General features: G+C 35.0%; 1 protein-coding gene across 6 annotated transcripts in view; it reads left to right on the top strand.

The window, feature by feature from the left end:
- Positions 1–19,720, top strand: part of IDE (insulin degrading enzyme) — a 101,383-nt gene that overhangs the window by 14,847 nt on the left and 66,816 nt on the right. For 5 of the 6 annotated variants that reach the window (XM_074295874.1, XM_074295869.1, XM_074295871.1 and 2 more), the window contains 3 exons: positions 3,561–3,745; positions 5,701–5,908; positions 9,875–10,044. In XM_074295874.1, coding sequence (XP_074151975.1) covers positions 3,561–3,745; positions 5,701–5,908; positions 9,875–10,044 — 563 coding nt within the window. Of the gene's footprint in view, positions 1–1,516; positions 1,565–3,560; positions 3,746–5,700; positions 5,909–9,874; positions 10,045–19,720 lie in introns of those variants that run through there. The other variant, XM_074295873.1, reaches the window with a different exon arrangement.

Raw genomic sequence — 19,720 nt, 5'->3', positions numbered from 1 at the left:
ATGGTATCACTTATATCCTGAGAAAGTGTCCTTTGAATTCATTCAGCAGTCATGTTCTTAACGCTTGTCATTTTTGGGAAAAGGAAAGAAAAAAAAAATCATAGTTTTTTGGTGGGGGGACATAGAAAATCACCAAATTTGATCTTCAATGAGGTCTTTGATTCCTTGTTTCTCCTCCCCTTTACTTGTAGGCAGCCTCCCTTAGAACAATGGACTTCATCTACAACAGTGGTCCTATAAAATTGTTTTGTGCTTCCCTGCTTTTTAGTAAATTTGAAGAGAAGGGAGAATAGTGACATGTTGAAAAGATCATGGGTCCCTAGTCCTGAACTCAGGATACTTGTTAGACTTCTGGTTCTGGTATTTAATGTGACAGTGGGCCTGTGGGGGAGGGGGGCAGTCATTTGATGATTCTGACCCTCAGTGCTGTCATCATTAAAATGAGGGGATTTGCAAGAGATAATTGTAAATCTTGAAAAGCTCTATGTGCATTTGAGTTATTATTCTATTCCATTAGATAGGAAACTTTGCTATAAATCTAATGAATTTTGGAATAAACTCTTGACTTCTTTGAGTAGTCTGTGGACCATTGTTAGTTCCTAGGACTTTGCTTAAAAAAAATCTAGCTTCACTAGGAGGAAGGATTTGTTTGCAAAATTATGATTTTTGATCATTTGCTTGAATGTTCACTGGTGATTTTATATTCTTTTCAGTACTAATATTGGTAGATTCTTTACAATTGAAGGTAGAATTACAACTAGTTTTTTACAGATATACAGAGACTTATAAAAATTAGGTGAATTAGGGGACATTTGTAGGGCATTCTTATACTCCACATTCTTTATACTCCAATTATTATATACTCCATTCTTATACTCCACATTCTTATACTCCAATTGGGGAGACCAGATCTCTCAGAAGTTCTAAGCTGCAGTGGGCTAAGTTATGAGATACCTGCATTGAGTCTGTCATCAGTGGGTGAGTTTCCAAGAATGGGGAGCTACTATGTTGCCTAAAGGGGGTAAACTGGCCTCTATGGGAAATGGAATAGATCAGATCTTCCATTCTGACCATTACTGGGATCAACTTGTGAGTGGGCCCCTGCACTTCCAGCCTTGGTGAAATAGGGAGACCCAGTAGTTTAAAAAACAAATTGAAAAATGTTGCAGAAATTGAACTGTTGGAAGGCAAAGCAGTGACACACTAAAAGGTGAATTTTAAAGTTTACATTGTGATATGGTCTATTAAAAATAATTCTATTAGTCCCTATAAAATAAATTTGCATATGACATTGACTTTGAATGCTTTTTTAAAGAAAATATTATTTATTTATTTTTGACTTTGACTTCCTTAAGCACTTGTGCTTGTTTTGTTATAGTTTTTGGAGAGCCCTTGTTCTTTTAAAGTTATTAGTGAAGGCTTTTTGTTTATTGCTTACAAGTGGCTCAGCTGAGTCAGGTGACCTCAGGAGATCATAAATACTTGAGGCTGGTGAGCTGTTGGTGAGTTACTTCATCCGAGCAGACTTGAGAATCCTTATTCCTTTCCTCCTTTATCCCTGAAGGTATGAATTAAATTGCTTTGGTAAGTGTAGACAGATATTTATTACTGGCAAAAACAAAGGTAGGTCGTGGGTCTTGCTTGGTAAATTCTTTATTGTTTCTTTTGATTGTGGTGGGTAGGTCGTGGGTCTTGCTTGGTTAAATTTTCTGTTATTGTTTACTTTAATGATTGTGGTGGTAGGAAGGATTTTGAGGACTTTTATGAATAAGCCTCAATCAGAAGGGTTCTTTAAATCTAGGGTTTAATCACATAAAAAAAATGGGTTAAGAAATTGGGAATCAGAGATAATCTATACTTTAAGATTATGGGAAGGGGGAGTAGATTTTTTCCCCTTGTAATGAGCTTTCCTGCATTTTAGGAGGCACTTTGTGAATTTAAATGGATATTCATGTTAAAATATGAGGGGAATGGAAGTTTTAGAATTTGTAACTTTGTAAATGGTGACCTTATATCTAGAATTTTTGTTGATTGTTAAAACAAAAGTTGTACATCTGGTATGTAGTCTAGCTAAATTGCTTTATGGATGATTACTTTTTGCAGTTACCTCATATTCATCCAAGTAAGCCTGATACATTGAAGGTTTATCCCTTCTCTGGTTTTCATTTCTTGACTGCTGCTGTTCATTTATCTATGATGCTTTCGAGATTCTTGGTCTCATCCTGCTTGGGAAGTCTGAGAAGTTATACGTTCATACTGGTTCTATTGGGAAATTACCATCACTTTATTAAATCCCTTCTATCATGAAATGATGTACAATTAATTGACTTAGCCATTGCTTTTGTCACTTTTTACTTTTAATTAGATTTCGGTGGCTTATCCCAGTGACACATGCATGTAATAAAATGGTTTTGAGTTTCATGTTTTTCTGGAAAATTATATTTAGTCATATCTGCTAATCATCAGTTAATAGTGTTTCAGGTTGCTATGTTGTATGTGTGGTTTGAAAAGCAGTAATATAGGGCAACTAGATGATGTAGTGGATAGAGTGCCAGCTCTGAAGTCAAGAAGTCCTGTCTTCAAATTTGGCCTCAGACACGTAACTCGGCCTAGCTGTGTGACCCTGGGCAAGTCACTTAACCCCAATTACCTCAGATGCCCCCCCCCAAAAAAAAAAAGAAAAGAAAAGCAATGGTGATCCTGCAATATGGACATTTACAATTCCAAAAGAGCATAGCTTATGATCCATGACCTACTTGAACTTCTCCTAATTCATTAAGTATTAATCTGGTTTTACAAGATCATCTGGTTACTTACCTGGAAATAAAGGTGTTTGTGAAATATCTCCACCATATTGCTGCCTCACACACACACACTCTCTCTCTCTCTCTCTCTCTCTCTCTCTCTCTCTCTCTCTCTCTCTCTCTCTCTCTCTCTCTCTCTCTCTCCCCCTCTCTCTCCCCCTCTCCCTTCCTTTTCCTTTATCACTACACTCAGATGGTCCTCCAATCCTGTTGAAGTAAGCAGCAATAAGCTGCTTTGGGGTTGAGATAAGATAACTCTCAAAAATATTTCCTAGTCTCTGTTAACTCTTCAGTTAGTTGGTATATCCCTCAGAACCACATGTTACCCTTGGTGGGAAATTTTCTGGTAATTTCTTTTTGATTAATGTTATTGGGAAGGTCTTCTCTGTCCCCTTTGCTTTTTGCTTTGTGTTGTTACTTAGTTTGTAAATCTCCTGAGGTTTTCAAATCTCACTGCACTATAACAGGTTTAATCTTCAGCTATCATAAATAAAAATTTGGCTCCATAAACATTTCTTTATATGGATTAATTTGAGTTATATTGACCTTTGAATGTAGGTTATACTCCAGATGGTTTTAAATCATTTATTCAACTCTTTAATTTTTTGGGAGGCAAGAAAATGGCCTGTATTCTGTGATGTAGGTTTTAGGCAAACCTTCTGCAATTAATCCGTAATTTTCTGATATGTTGTAATATTTAGCTTTCTGAGTGAATTATTAAAATAAATGTAAACATTTAAATTTCTCATGTTTTAGCTTTCAAAGAGGGACTTGCGGCAAAATGGATAACCCTGCTGTTAAAAGAATAGTCAATCACATTATCAAATCTCCAGAGGATAAACGAGAATACCGTGGATTAGAGTTGATAAATGGCATCAAGGCACTCCTCATCAGTGATCCTACCACAGATAAGTCATCAGCAGCTCTTGATGTACACATAGGTATTTTTGTTTGTTTCTTTAACTGTGTCCTGGAACTTATTACGACTTCTACATTTCTTTCTTTTTTCAAATCCTTATTACTAATTTTTTTCATAGTTTTTTTCCTCCAGTTAAATATAAAGGCAGTTTTCAATATAAAGTGTTTCTTTATCATTTTAAAAAAAACATTTCTGTAGTATTTTTTTTTCAATTACATGTAAAAGATGGTTTTCAACATTTATTTTGTAAGATTTTGAGTTTGAATTTTTTTTCTCCTCTCCCTTAGCTTCCCCCTCCCCAAGACATAGCAAGCAATCTGCTATAGGTTTTACATAGGATTTTCCATTTCTATTTTTTATTTTTACTAGCTTTTTATTTTCAAAATACATTCAGATAATTTTCAACATTCACTCTTGCAAAACTTTTGTTTCAAATTTTTCTCCCTCTTTTCTCTTCAACCCCCTCTCCTAGACAGCAAGTAATCCAATATATGTTAAACATGTGCAGTTCTTCTATACAGAAATATCATGCTGCACAAGAATAATCAGATCAAAAAGGAAAAAAAAATGAGAGAAACAAAAGCTAGCAAATAAACAAAATAGATGAAAATACTATGTTGTGATCCACGTTCAGCAGAGTTCTCTTTCTGGTTGCGGATGTCTCTCTCCATCAGAATCTATTTCTATTGAAATGCTAACAAAGACTCAATTTTAAGGCATATAGGTGTTTCTATATAAACAAAAGTTATACTATACAGTAGGTGTGTTTCTGTAAAGTTGTATATGAATTGAATTTTTGTAAATCAAATAATTAAAAGTTCACATAAAAGCCCTCATTTAAGGAATTCCTGTAATTAATACTTGGTTCTTGGATTAAATTAATTAATACTTGGAATTAATCTTAATCAAGAACTCTTGGAATTAATACATTTAACTTACTATAATGAAGCATGAATTTGAAGTTGAAAACTGGGTTTCAGTCCCATGTTTGTTATTACTTGTGAGTTCTTGAGCATGTATTAAATATTCTAGGATTGGATTATTGGAATTTTCTTAGAATTTTTATTAGTGATTTTAAGGTATTTTTAATCATTTTGGATATTTGACTTGAAGATTTGAGTGATTTATAAGATCTGGGACAGTGAACAATATGATTTGGTAACCAAAAAAAAAAAAAGCTGAAGGAAAGGAAACAAACATTTTAAAAGTATCTACTATGTGCCAGTCATTGTACTATCACTTGTGCTCCTCACAGTCACCTTGGGAGCAAAGTGCTATTATTATCCCCATCTTATTATGCAAGAACTGAAAGCAGAGGTTCCCAGTGGCTTGCTGGGCATCTGAGGGTGGGTTTGAACTTAGCTCTTCCTGACTCCAGGCCCAGCACTCTCTCACCATAGCACCCCACTTCCTCTGATATCAATGAAAAAAGGCAGAGGGTCCATAACACAGAAGGGGCTAGTTTTGCTCCCTTCTTATAACACATTTAAAGCATTGGTTTCAGTTAAGAGTTCTTCCTTAGTCCAGAACTGTATCAAGCACATAGTGGATTCTTCTTGATTATTTATTGATTTGGAAAGTCAGACAGAATTGGAGCATGTTCAGAAGAGGATAATCAGGATGGTGAGAGGTCTGGTGAAATTTATGCCTAATAAAGATCTTTTGAAAGAACTGAAGATACCAAGTATGGAGAAAAGAAGATAAGTTGTCATGTGGAAGAGGGTGAAAAATAGGCATTGAAGAGAGAGAAATCTGACTTTAACTTAAGGGAAAACTTCCCAATAAATAATTATTTATTTATTGCCCCATTGTGGGAGGATTGTATGAGAGAGTTGGGTAGATTTCATCTTATGGTTTGTATCAAATGGACTATGAGAGAATTTCCCATTTTATGGGTCAATAATTATCATTACATTTGTTTAATTTTGTAAACTTGTTTGTATTTCAGTACTCAATTTTATATGATTTCTTCTCTAGGATCATTATCAGATCCCCCAAATATTGCTGGTTTAAGCCATTTTTGTGAACATATGCTCTTCTTGGGAACGAAGAAATATCCAAAAGAAAATGAATATAGCCAATTCCTCAGTGAGCATGCAGGGAGTTCAAATGCTTTCACAAGTGGAGAACACACCAACTACTACTTTGATGTATCACATAAACACCTGGAAGGGGCCTTGGACAGGTAAACATGAATTTGTTATGCATTGATCTACTTTACATACTTCTGTTACATTAGCAATGGCTATTATTTTTTATTTTTATTTTTTTCTGAGGCTGGGGTTAAGTGACTTGCCCAGGGTCACACAGCTAGGAAGTGTTAAGTATCTGAGACCAGATTTGAACTTGGGACCTCCTGAATTCAAGGCTGGTGCCCTATCCACTGCACCACCTAGCTGCCCCCAATGGCTATTATTTTTGCTATCTTCATATTTATACATTTTGGCTCAAAAGATGAGCAGTACTGCTTGAGGGTTTTTTTTTTTTTTAAATACTTGTTCACTTTTAAGCTAATAACATTGATTTATTAATTTTTTTAGCAATAGCCTTTTATTTTCAAAAATATGCAAAAATAGTTTTCAACACTCACCCTTACAAAAAGCCTGTGTTCCAAATTTTTCTTTCTACCCCTCCCCTAGAGAGCAAGTAATCCAATATATGTTAAACATGCACAATTCTACTATATATATTTCCATATTTATATTGCTGCACAAGCAAAATCAGGTCAAAAAAGAAAGAAGAAAAGGAAAAAAAGCAAGCAATAACAAAAAAATGCAAAAATGCTATGTTGTGATCCATATTCAGTCCCCATAATACTCTCTTTGGATGTAGTTTACTATCTCTATCACAAGTCTGTTGGAATTGGCCTGAATCACCTCATTGTTAAAAAGAGTCACATCCATCAGAATTGATCATCACATATTTTTTTTTTTTTTTTTTTTTTTTTTGAGGCTGGGGTTAAGTGACTTGCCCAGGGTCACACAGCTAGGAAGTGTTAAGTGTCTGAGACCAGATTTGAACTCAGGTCCTCCTGACTTCAGGACTGTGCTCTATCCACTGCACCACCTAGCTGCCCTAGTTGTTCATATCTTGAGAAAGAATATTATTAAGTATATATTCTGCACCTGATTTTAATATTGAGAGTTTATTGGATCCTTTGCTCAATTCTGCTTTTTTTTTTTTAAGGAAAATGTTCTGAATTTCCATGGAATAAAGTGTCATACAAATGAATGTAACTTTTATCTTGCCCAAACTTTAAGTAGAAATCCTTTTGCATAATAAAGTCATACTTTAAAAGGAAAGAATGTAGTTTGAAGGTGCAAGTATATTTGAATGCATGTATACACACAGAGTAAAGTAGGTGGTCAGGATGAGAGGGGCAGAGTTGCAACTTTGAGACCATATTTTGAACTTGAGTCTTCCTGAATCCCAGCACAGTATGGACTGAAGTCCATATAGACATACTTGCACATAGTTGGACATGAATCTCCAGTATGTTACAGGTGTGCTCAGGTGCATTTCACATCTAGTTCCTTCATCGACAGATACATTAGATACATGGGTGTTTTCAATTTAAAGTGGAAAGATCATGGGACTTTAGTGTTGGGGTCTTCATCCTCTCTATGATACTCACTATATTTCTTCTGGGACAAATGACTTTCTTGGTCTCTGTCTTAGCTTAGCAACTGTAAAATAAATTGGACTTAAGTAATACGTAAATTCCCTCGCACCTTTTCAAATTATATACATATATGAAATTTTTTAAAGTATACATGTTTGCATAGAATAGTCAGAGATGCATTTCTTTTTTATATGCTGAGAGCTATGGATAGTTTCAAGAGTCTTATAGGTCCTCTACTTGATTATTAGCCTTACTCACTGGGCCATTTGTGTCTTCTAGTCTTGGCCCATCCTTGCTGCAACAGACTGACACAAAGGAGAAAATGTTAGGCTTGGGTTCAGGAAGACTTAAGTTCAAATCTAACCTCACATCTTACTAACAAATCATCCAATCTCTCTGTATTTGTTTCCTTAACAGTTAAATAGCACCTATTTCACAGGGTTGAAGATCAGAGGAGATAGTGTTTGTAAAACCCCTAAGACAATGCCTGGCACATAGTATGTGCTCCATTAATGCTTGTTCCCTTCCCTCTTCAGCTTTGTTGGGAGATTAGCTAATATTAGAATCAGATATTCTGGTTTTCAAAAAAAATATCAATTTTAAGTTTTGTTATAAAATAGATGAATAACTTTGAGTTACTGTGATAGAGATAGTTTAAGTTGAAACAAGACTTAGGTAAATTATTAATTTGATAGTTATATCTACTTGGTTGTAGTTCAAAATATAATCATGAGGAGTTAATGTATTATTTTTGTATGTCATATGTTATTGAATCTTTTTTATTCAAGTAAAATTTACTTTACTTTACTATAAGACTCTTGAAACTATCCATAGCTCTCAGCATATAAAAAGTGCTATAATCACCATTTAATTGTTATTTATCTTTTTTTCTTCATTTCCTCTCATATAAAGGTGTTTTTTTATTTGAATTTCTGGAGTTGTTTTTTTTTTTTAAGATTATTATGAGTTTATTGAAGAAATTCTATAAAGTCAAAAAAACATAACTATATAAAAGATATAAAATAAACCCACAAATATTATCAGTCTTTATGTATACTACTAATGAAACTCAGCAGGAAGAGAGAAAAGAAATTCCAACCAAAATAAATATAAAATATAGAAAATTTCTGGGAACTGAGCCATAGAGACACACACAAGACTTATAAAAATATAATTAAAATACTCTATAGAAATAAATAGACATATATAATTGGAAAAGCATTAAAGTTTCATGTTAGATTCTGGAGTTTTTTTAATAGAGCTTTTAAAAGTAGGTTACTATTAATTTATGCTTTTGGTAGTAAATGCAGATGTCTTTTCGATTTATTTGTCTAACTCTGATCTCTTTCCTGGCCTTTAGTCTCATAATTCCAACTGCTTATTGGACATCTTGACTTAGCTGTTTTGTAGACATCATAAGCACAGGGTGTTCCAAATTGAATTTCTGTCAACCTCTCAGTCTACCAGCTGGCAGCTCAGGCGTCGTCCTCACCCCCCACAAATCTTGCTGTCTCTACATCTTCTGAATATTTCTGCCTCTTCTTTCTTTGGATACTGCCACTATCCTGGGGCAAGCCCTTGCCACCTCATGCTGATCTTTGTGATTAGTCCTCCTGCCTCAAGTCTCTCTTAATTCTGGTCCATCTTGCATTCAGCATCCAGATTGGTCTGATCATGTCACTCCCCTCTCGCAGTGAACAATAGCTCCCTATTGGCCCCAGGACCAAATATAAAAAGGTCTTAAAGCCCTTTCTGCCCAGGCTTCTCTTGCCTTTTCAGTTTTACTGTACCTTATTCTCATGGACTTTAAGTCTGGCTTCCTCTCCGTTTCTGTTCTCATTGGCTCCCCTTCATCCCAGGCCTTCTCTATCTTCGTCTTTGTCTCTTAGTTTCCCCAGCTTCTGCTAAAGTTTCATGTTCTGAAGGAAACTTTTCCTTTAATGCTTGTGCCTTTCCCTGTGATGTAATCTCCATTTTATCCCATGTAAATCTTCTTTATATACATACAGCTGTTCATGTCTCCCTCAAAAACTGTACATTCCTTGAGGGCAAGGACTTTCTCTTCTTTGTATCTCTGGCACTAAGCTTATAATAGGAGTTTAACAAATGCTTATATAGACTAATTGAGAAAATGTGCAAAATTTAGTGAAAATATAGAGGTGTAGACCATAGAATCATTACCTTTTGATTGTTTTTTTATTTTGATAAGTAGTACATTTTTTTCATTTTGGTAAGTAGATCCAAAGAGAATGTACCCACATAGGCTCTGAAACAGATTCATTAAATTATAGGTTATTACCATAAACATGTCTGAATAAGTATAGCTTAGACTTTTTTTATTCAAGAAACATCTGAGATATGACTCTTGATATGAAATATTCCAAGATATTATTTTTCTTATATCATAGTACTTTTTAATCTGCTTAGTTGTTTTTGTATTCTCTGTCCATTAAGACCATCAAAGATAGCATTGTTTTAAAAGGGCTCATTTTTAAATAACTTAAACCATATCATTTTTCATTGTTTTAGATTTGCCCAGTTTTTCTTGTGTCCTTTGTTTGATGAGAGCTGCAAAGAGAGAGAGGTGAATGCAGTTGATTCGGAACATGAGAAGAACGTAATGAATGATGCCTGGAGACTGTTTCAGCTGGAGAAAGCTACAGGAAACCCCAACCATCCCTTTAGTAAATTTGGAACAGGTTTGTCAGGGGTTAGACCTTGTCAGGGGAACAGGGTTAGAAAATGTTCCGGCAACTCGGAAACCTCCCTCCTCCCCTACCCAGGACATTCCCTCTTCACTTTTTTTGTTTGTTTGTTTGTTTGTTTTTGAGGCAATTGGGGTTAAGTGACTTGCTCCGGGTTACACAGCTAGGAAGTGTTAAGTGTCTGAGACCAGATTTGAACTCAGGTCCTCCTGATTTCAGGCCTTGTGTTCTATCCACTGCCCACCTTGATGCCCCTTCGCTTTGTTTTTAACTTAGTCTTCATCATAGTGACAGTGATAGTTCAGCAATGTGACACTCAGGACATCAATTTGTGGCACATTTACATATGTCAGAACTAGGCTTTGTTCTTCACAGTTGTATATTCAAGTAGGACTCAGCAATCTACTGTATTTCAATGGTTGTTGTCTCAGATTTCAGAATGTGGCATAAAGATCTTAGGTTGCTAAAATTTTCACTGTGCAACAGAACTTTTAACAGAGTATATTGATCTAGCCATCAAAAAAAACTACCACCCACTAATGTACTTTAACCTTATATGTTGGAGTATTTAATCCTTAAAGCTACTTCTAAAACAGAAGGTGCAGGACCATTTTATTTACTTATTTTCCCACTAAGAGAGAGAGAGAGCACAGAAAGAGAGAGTGGGTGTTTAGAAGGAATAAGTATTTATACAGTGCCTTGTCTTTGGGCCAACCCCTGGGATAAGGACTCTACAGATATTACTACATTCTTATGAGACCATTCCCTAATCAGATTTTAATTTTGGTAAAAACACTTAGTTAAAATGAGTCGCTTCTTTTTTGGGGAAGGGATAGTCGATGATTTTAAATGTTTGCCTACCATTTTTTTTAGAGTTTATTCCTAGTCCTCTGATGTAATTCACTTTGTGTTTCTGTGTTTTCATGTGTCAACCATGGCAATTGCATATAGTATTAGAGACAAGTTTAATACGCAATAAAAATAGTTCGCTGTCAGTAAAATAGATAGTAGATACTCAAGGCCAAGAAACATAAGACAGAAAGAACAAATATCTGTGTCTTTAAATATTTAAAGAATAAAAAATAAATAGATAATATAACAGTAATAACAATTTATTGAAGAATATAATAAATATTAAAGAATAAATATCTTATACATAATTTTTTATGTATGCAATGTCTGAAACTTAGTTATACACATATCTCTTGTTCTCACATTAGAGGTATTCTGACCTGTGTTAGTTTGATAGCTAATAGAATCTTCTCAAGGAGAACAGGAGACATTTTATTAGTATGGTAAATTGAGCCCTGGTTCTGGAGTCAGGAAGAACTGAATTTAAATCCTGTCTTATATTCCTGGCTGTGTGACCCTGATCAAGTCAACTACATATTTGTTTGCCTCCTCTTTAAAAAGAGCTCTTGAGAACTCGCATTACACTAAAACCATAGAGGTTTGGAAAGTTGTGGTCTGCTTGTGGGTCCTAACTTCATGCATGAGCTTGGAAACTTAGGGCCATTCAATGAAAGCAATGTTCTTTGGGCAACTTTTAATAATACTTATGTCATTTTAATTTCAATTTGAGTAGAATTTTTAAGAAGCAGGAAGGTAATTATTAAGTAGTCAAAAATTTAGCACCATTTTTTGAAGACAAAGGTAACAGTTTCTCTTGATTATTTATTCTGCTTAGCTCAATTCATAAACATTAGCCCTGATTATTTCTTTTTTCTTTTTTTAATATCAGTAGTTACTTTATTTATTTATTTAAAAAATAATAATAGTTTTTATTTACCAGATATATGCATGGGTAATTTTACAACATTGACAATTGCCAAACCTTTTCTTCTAATTTTTCCCCTCCTCCCCCCTCCCCCAGATGGCAGGTTGACCAATACATGTTAAATATGTTAGAGTATAAATTAAATACAATATATGTATACATGTCCAAACAGTTGTTTTGCTGTACAAAAAGAATCGGACTTTGAAATAGTATACAACTAGCCGATGAAGGAAATCCAAAATGCAGGCGGACAAAAATAGAGGGATTAGGAATTCTATGTAGTGGTTCATAGTCATCTTTCAGAGTTCTTTTGCTGGATATAGCTGGTTCACTTCATTACTGATCTATTGGAACTGATTTGGTTCATCTCATTGTTGAAAATGGTCACATCCATCAGAATTGATCATGATATAGTATTGTTGTTGAAGTATACAACGATCTCCTGGTCCTACTCATTTCACTCAGCATCAGTTCATGTAAGTGTCTCCATGCCTCTCTGAAATCATCCTGCTGGTCATTTCTTACAGAACAATAATATTCCATAATATTCATACATCACAATTTATTCAGCCATTCTCCAATTGGTGGGCATCCACTTATTTTCCAGTTTCTGGCCACTACAAAAAGGGCTGCCATAAACATTCTTGTACATACAGGTCCCTTTCCCTTCTTTAAGATCTCTTTGGGATATAAGCCCAGTAGTAACACTGCTGGGTCAAAGGGTATGCACAATTTGATAACTTTTTGAGCATAGTTCCAAATTGCTCTCCAGAATGGCTGGATGTATTCACAATGCCACCAACAATGTATTAGTGTCCCTGTTTTCCCATATCCCCTCCAACATTCTGCATTATCTTTCCCTGTCATTCCAGCCAATCTGACAGGTGTATAGTGGCATCTCAGAGTGGTCTTAATTTGCATTTCTCTAATTAATAATGACTTGGAGCATCTTTTCATATTAGCCCTGATTATTTAAGATATGATTTTAATAATTCATTAAATTTAGAGTCTCTTTAGTCATTTAGTCTTAGTACATTTGTAGAGACCAATTTTATATTAAAAAATGGATATATTGAAAATAAAGAAGCATATGTATATGTGGTGTCTAAATGATAAGGCTAGGTACTGGATCCAGGTTTTTATTAACTCTAATATATTAAAACATTGAGAGGTGTAAGTGACATCCCCAGGGGCACATAGCCTTCAGAGAAAGGACCTGAACCAGCCTTGTTAGTTTCATGACCATCTCTTCTCACTCTGGCACACTGCATACTTATGGAAGGGCATCAAAGAAGTCCTTTGGATTTCTATAAAATATGTTCAGAAAAAACGTGAGCAGATGACTTTTTTTTAAAAATGTTTTATTTCTGAGAAGTTTAAGCTACTACTGTACCATTAGCTTCATTTTTCATCATTTATGACTTCCACAACTCTGACACAGAGTATTTTCTATACCAGAAATTTTATTTTTAATAATAGCTTTTAATTTTAAAAATAACATAAAAAGATAGTTTTCAACATTCACCCTTGCAAAACCCTGAGTTTCAATTTTTTTTTCCTTTCTCTCTCATCCCTTCCCCTAAAGAGCAAGCAATTTAATATCTGTTAAACATGTGCAATTTTTCTATACATACTTCTACATTTATCATGCTGCACAAGAAAACTCAGATCAAAAAGGAAAAACTGAGAAAGAAATAAAAGCAAGTAAACAACAACAACAAAAAAGGTATAAATATACTATGTTGTGATTCACACTCAGTTTCAACAGTTCTCTCTCTGGGTGCAGATGGCTCTCTTCATCACAAGTCTATTGGATTTACCCTGAATCACCTCATTGTTAAAAAGAGCCACATTCATCAGAATTGATCATCACATAATTTTGTTGCCACTATGTACAATATTCAATGAGGTACTATTACTGTATTTCTTCCCCTCCCTCCCCCATTTTTGTGTATGAATAGATTGAGACTGGGAGAGATTGAGTGGCTTGTTTGTGGTCACCTGGTTAGTAGATTTAAAAGTTGATATGCAAATTCTGAACTCTCAATTAAGTTTGATGCTTTTTCCACTTAGCCACACTGCTAATACTAGAAAGAAGTTTTTCATGGAATGCAAAATACTGAATAATCCTCAAATTTCCATTTGTAACTGCAGAATGTTTTTATACTTTTAGAATTTACATATCTAGGAAGTCTTAACTTCAAATAAAATAATAGTTATTTTGTAAAGACCTGGTTTGAAGGAACTAGAGAGTTGTCAAGTTTCCCTATCCTTTCTTCCTATTTAGAAGAACTAATAAGAAATATAAAGAATCATCCAAACTAAACTTCAGGTGTTGCTCCTACCTTTCTCCCTCATGCTAACAAAAATAAGATAGCAAGTATTTTGAGTTGAAAAGTGTCTAACTGAATTAAAGACTGAAAAAGAAATTAAAAAACAAGGTAGATGTACAAATAACTAATAGTAAAAGATAAGAAAATTAAAACAATTGTAAGGTATACTCTCATACCATGCAAGTTAACAAAGTTGTTGGGGAGAGAGGATGAAATACCCTTAACTCTTAAAGTCAGGGCTTTACTCTAGTACAGGATATTGTATACATTAACAGATAACGTCACTGCATCAGATGTTTTTACCTTCTCTTTGTCACTGGGAAAGATGCATCGAGGGGAAAGGATTTGAAATGACTGATATAAAGATAAAAGGTATCATTAAAGTTTTAATGAAAAGGCAACAGTATAGAAATGCTTTATAGTTGACTTGAAATCTTTTACTTGTATCAGTAAGAACTGAAAAAGCTGTATGTGTAAAAATTAAGTTGGAAGGTATTTCATTTAGAGAATTGTATATCTCTAAAAAGACAAATCATGTATTTGAAACTGAGTTACACTTGCAGTCATGAAAAACATAATTACTAATTTAATAATTTAAGTGTTTTTTGTCTGCTTTTATTGCCTGTTCTTCCACATGTTCTAGTGTTCTTAGACCTGATATTTTCACAGTCACATTGTGGCATCTGTCCCCAGCAGATTTCCATCTTGAGACTTATAATTTTTGTAAATAGTTGGCCTATAGTTATTTTTATAAACTTGTATGAAATTAAGCATGGTAAATTCTAACTTCCCTTTGCACCTGCTGAATGAGGCTTCTCAGCAAATAAGTCTAAATTTTCTTTTTTTTTCTTTTTTTATTAATTTTATAATTATACCATTTTTTTGACAGTACATATGTATAGGTAATTTTTTACAACATTATCCCTTGTACTCCTTTTGTTCTGAATTTTTCCCCTCCTTCCCTCCACCCCCTCCCCTAGATGGCAGTCATTCCCATACATATTAAATATGTTATAATATATCCTAGGTACAATATATATGTGCAGAACCGAATTTTTTTGTTGTTGTTGCAAAGGAAGAATTGCATTTGGAAAGTAAAAATAACCTGGGGAGAAAAACAAAAAAAATGCTAACAGTTTATACTCATTTCCCAGTGTTCCTTTTCTGGGTGTAGCTGATTCTGTCCATCATTGATCAATTGGAATTGGATTAGATCTTTTCTTTGTTGAAGATATCCACTTCCATCAGAATACATCTTCATATAGTATTGTTGTTGAAGTGTATAATGATCTCCTAGTCCTGCTCAGTTCACTCAGCATCAATTGATGTAAGTCTCTCCAAGCCTCTCTGTATTCCTCCTGCTGTTCATTTCTTACAGAACAATAATATTCCATAGCATTCATATACCACAATTTATTTAGCCATTCTCCAATTGATGGGCATCCACTTATTTTCCAGTTTTTGACCACTACAAAAAGGGCTGCCACAAACATTTTGGCATATACAGGTCCCTTTCCCTTCTTTAGTATTTCCTTGGGATATAAGCCCAGTAGTAGCACTGCAGGATCAAAGGGTATGCACAGTTTAAGTCTGAATTTTCTAAACCCTGATCAGAATACTCAGTTGTAAAGGGGAATGATATACAGCTCCCCTGGCCCCAGAGCCCAGCAGAGAGCCTAAGATCCCAGCATCCAGGGGCTGTCAATTGCCATGGTAAATAGAGGCTTTTGCGTCTGAGTCACATTAGCTCCTAGGTGTTGTGGCTGGAATGAAAACGGAGTGATTGTGTCTTCTCTCTTTGGTGTCAGAATGCTTATTTTTCTCCTTTTTTTTTAAAGTCAAATCACACTTGTTGATGATTAGTTTGGTTTTTTGGGGGTATGGTTTGGTTAGGCAGTCTGGGTTAAATGCCTTGTCCCTGGGTCACACAGGTAGGAGGTGTTAAGTGTCTGAGACCACCTTTGAACTCCAGTCCTCCTGACTCTAGGGCTAGACACTATTGACTGTGCCATCTAGCTCCCTCGGGCAATTTATTTTTACCTTTTGCTTCTCTTTTATGTTATTATGCAGTTGTATTATGTCTCTTTTAAAGTAGCTTCATCTTTTCCAGTAATTCTAGATGAATTTGCCCAAGCTATGTTTTATTCTGAGACTTTTGCTTGTTGTTGCTTTGAAGTAATTTTCTTCTGGGTTTGTGTCTTAAGCATCCATTTCATTGTAATAGCTTTTTATAGTGTAATTCTTTCTTTGTTTGCCCATTCTCCCAGATTACTTCCTGACTTCAGACTTGACTTTAGGGCCAAGTCTGCACATTTTTAGAGGGAAAGTCTGTTACTTTTTTGGGGGGGGGATATTGAGTAATGTACGATTCCCCAGGCTTTTAGAGATCATTCAGGCTAGGGGGACCTATAAGCTTTTGTTGCTCTCAGAGTGATCTTGTCTGTGGCAAAGTCTAATCATTGAATTCTTTCTCTGAGCCCTACAAGTTCCAGAGTGGGGTTTGGATCTGAACAACAGTGGACTTCTATTGGACTCAGTTCCATATTAGTCTTCTGGAAAGGCCTACTGTGTCAGACTGACAGAATCTCAGGTTCTTCTTTGGCTTCGTGTTCCTGCCCTGGCTATTCCCCTGTAGGCTTTAGACTGAGCTGGAAGCAGGTACTGAGGCCCTGTCCCACCTCCAGTGCCTGCTTCTGAACTTATTCCTTGCTCACTGCATAAGACAGGCTTACAACTAGTTCTTAGGGTGCCACCTGGCATGATCCTTCTGGGCACTGGTCTTTTCCTCTTCCTTGGATCCATGATTTGGAACTAGGTAGTGAACGAGAGAGCCAGCTGGCACGTTATTCTACACTCTGTTTGAGGTTATGATACCCTGAAGTAGCATCTTTTATCTTAGTGCCCAGCCTCTCCCTGCGCTGAAAGGCTTCTGGCCAAGTCCTCTGTCCAATAGTTGCAATTCCTTCTGTTTCCATATTCAACCTGACTGGATAAATGATGTGATTTTTTTGTTTGTTTGTTTGTTTGTTTGTTTTGGATTTCTCCAAATCAGGATTTGGTCTGGTATATTTTCTTTTTTAATATAATTTTTATTGACCAGATATATGCATGGGTAATTTTAAAGCATTGACAATTGCCAAACCTTTTGTTCTAATTTTTCCCCCCCTTCCCCTTCTCCAGATTGCAGGTTGACCAATACATGTTAAATATATTAAAGTATAAATTAAATACAAGATATGTATATATGTCCAAACAGTTGTTTTGTTGTATGAAAAGAATTGGATTTTGAAATAGTGTACAATTAGCCTGTGAAGGAAATAAAAAATACAGGTGGACAAAAATAGAGGGATTGGGAATTCTACGTACAGTTCATAGTTGTCTCCCAGAGTTCTTTTGCTGGGTGTAGCTGGTTCAGTTCATTACTGCTCTATTGGAATTGATTTGGTTCATCTCGTTGTTGGAGAGGGCCACGTCCATCAGAATTGATCATCATATAGTATTGTTGTTGAAGTATGTAATGATCTCTTGGTCCTGCTCATTTCACTCAGCATCAGTTCATGTAAGTCTCTCCAGGCCTTTCTGAAATCATCCTGTTGGTCATTTCTTACAGAACAATAATATTCCATAATCATATATCCGGTATATTTTCTAGATCTGTTTAGACAGGAGTAATTTTTTTTTTTTTAAAGGTGTAGAGAAATCTAAGTACTCTACCACCTTGCCTATTCTTTTGTAGGAGTCCTCTAAATAAGCAACACATTTTTTAAGGTAGGCTTGGAGGTACAAGTTATTTTAAATGTCTGGTGTTTTTTTGATAGAGGTGTGTGAGGGGAAAAAAGTGTTTGTTATCTTTGACCTGGATGAAATGGAAGAAGAGTAAGTGGGTATAGAGATGTAGTGTAAAAATAAAAAAATACAGGTGGAATCTTTGTTAGTCGTATGTTTACATGTAAGATATCTAATCAATCTTATTTGGTAATTGTATGATATTGCTAGCACTTAATAAACTTCATAGATTATCTCTGAGTCACATGGTTGTTGGATATTTCAATAAGATATTGTAGCTGGGCTTGCATTTTCCCTATCAATTAACAAATACTTGGAAAATTATTATGTGCAAGGTACCATGGTAAACATATAAACAGAGGGTTAAATTACATGATTACATTTAGATTCTGAATATGACGTAACCCTTTTCTTTAAAAAAATTAATTATTTAATTGGGAAAATAAGACATAGGCCTAGAGAATAATAAACTAGAATTATTAGATAATAAATGGCAAGTATATGGACCAGAAATGCCATAGGAAAAATTTTTTTGCTTTTAAAAATATCCATTTGCTTATTTAAAAAATGATTAAGTTGATTTGCGTTTTAAAATTAACATAGAATTTTATTTATTCTTTTGATGATATTAATTGTATGATATGATATGGTATTGAATTCATGGAATTTTGAAACATTTTTTATTCTTTATTAAGAAACCAAATTTTTTTTTTTCACATTAATTATCAAGTAAACCTTTGACAATTTTTTTTTTTTTTTTCCAAAATATAGCCAATAGGTTTCAATGGTGCTTAAATCTGGTAAGGCTTTGGGCCATTGAAGTTTGCTTATTTCTATTATTTAGATCCATTTTAATTAACATTCAAAAAAGAGACTTTAATGCAGCTTTTCTTGACACAGAGGTCAGTTTTCCCAACCACAACAACCCCTCTTTTTCCAATTTTTCTTTTTCATGATCATGATTATCATTGTCATTATTAATGTAAGTATAATTTTTATTATTAATCCCTAGTTCAGTCTTGTCTTTTCCCAAAGGAGAAAAATGAAATAAATCATCTCTAATTTGGCTTTCCCTGTTATTATATAATAATAATATTCCCCTTATTGCCTCATGATGGTTTGGTAGCACATTATAGTTATCTTTATTAAATCATAACCTTTTCTGATCACTATGTGAGCACTTGCCCCCTATGTGAGTTCTCTATAGAATAGTCTTTTGACAAGTATACATTTGGCATTCAAACAGTGTGTCCAACCCAGTGGAGTTGTGCTCTTTGAAGTTATGTTTGAATGCTTAGTAGTTTAATTCAAGAAAAAGGACCTCAGTGTCTGGTATCTCATCTTGCCAGGTGAGCTTCAGAACCTTCCTGAGACAATTCAAATGGAAACAATTGTTTCCTGGCGTGGAAATGTCCATACTGTCCAGGTTTCACAGGCAGACAGCAATAAAGTCAGCACAAGGCTCTGTAGGTGGTCTAATAACACTCCTCCCCCACACTTTGTAGCTTCTCAGACACTGAGCTAGCTCTGGCATTGTGTGTGTCAGCAATAAGAGGACCCTCTCAAAGTCTCTTCTAAGAATTTTAGAATTGATTGTACGGGACATGCTGGCACAGGACCGCCCAGCATGGCGTGCCCTCATCAGAGAAGGGGCTCCATGGGCAAAGCAGAGTGAAAGCAGCCCAGAAAAAATGTTCAGAGTTAGAAAACCCACCCCCAGTGTTCATAGGGAATATTTATGTATGGCAGGGCATTTATTGGTCTGATTAGCCAC

This window comes from Sminthopsis crassicaudata, chromosome 2, assembly GCF_048593235.1.
Source record: "Sminthopsis crassicaudata isolate SCR6 chromosome 2, ASM4859323v1, whole genome shotgun sequence".
In the NCBI taxonomy this organism is placed as follows: domain Eukaryota; kingdom Metazoa; phylum Chordata; class Mammalia; order Dasyuromorphia; family Dasyuridae; genus Sminthopsis; species Sminthopsis crassicaudata.
This window is presented reverse-complemented; position numbering and strand designations above follow the sequence as displayed.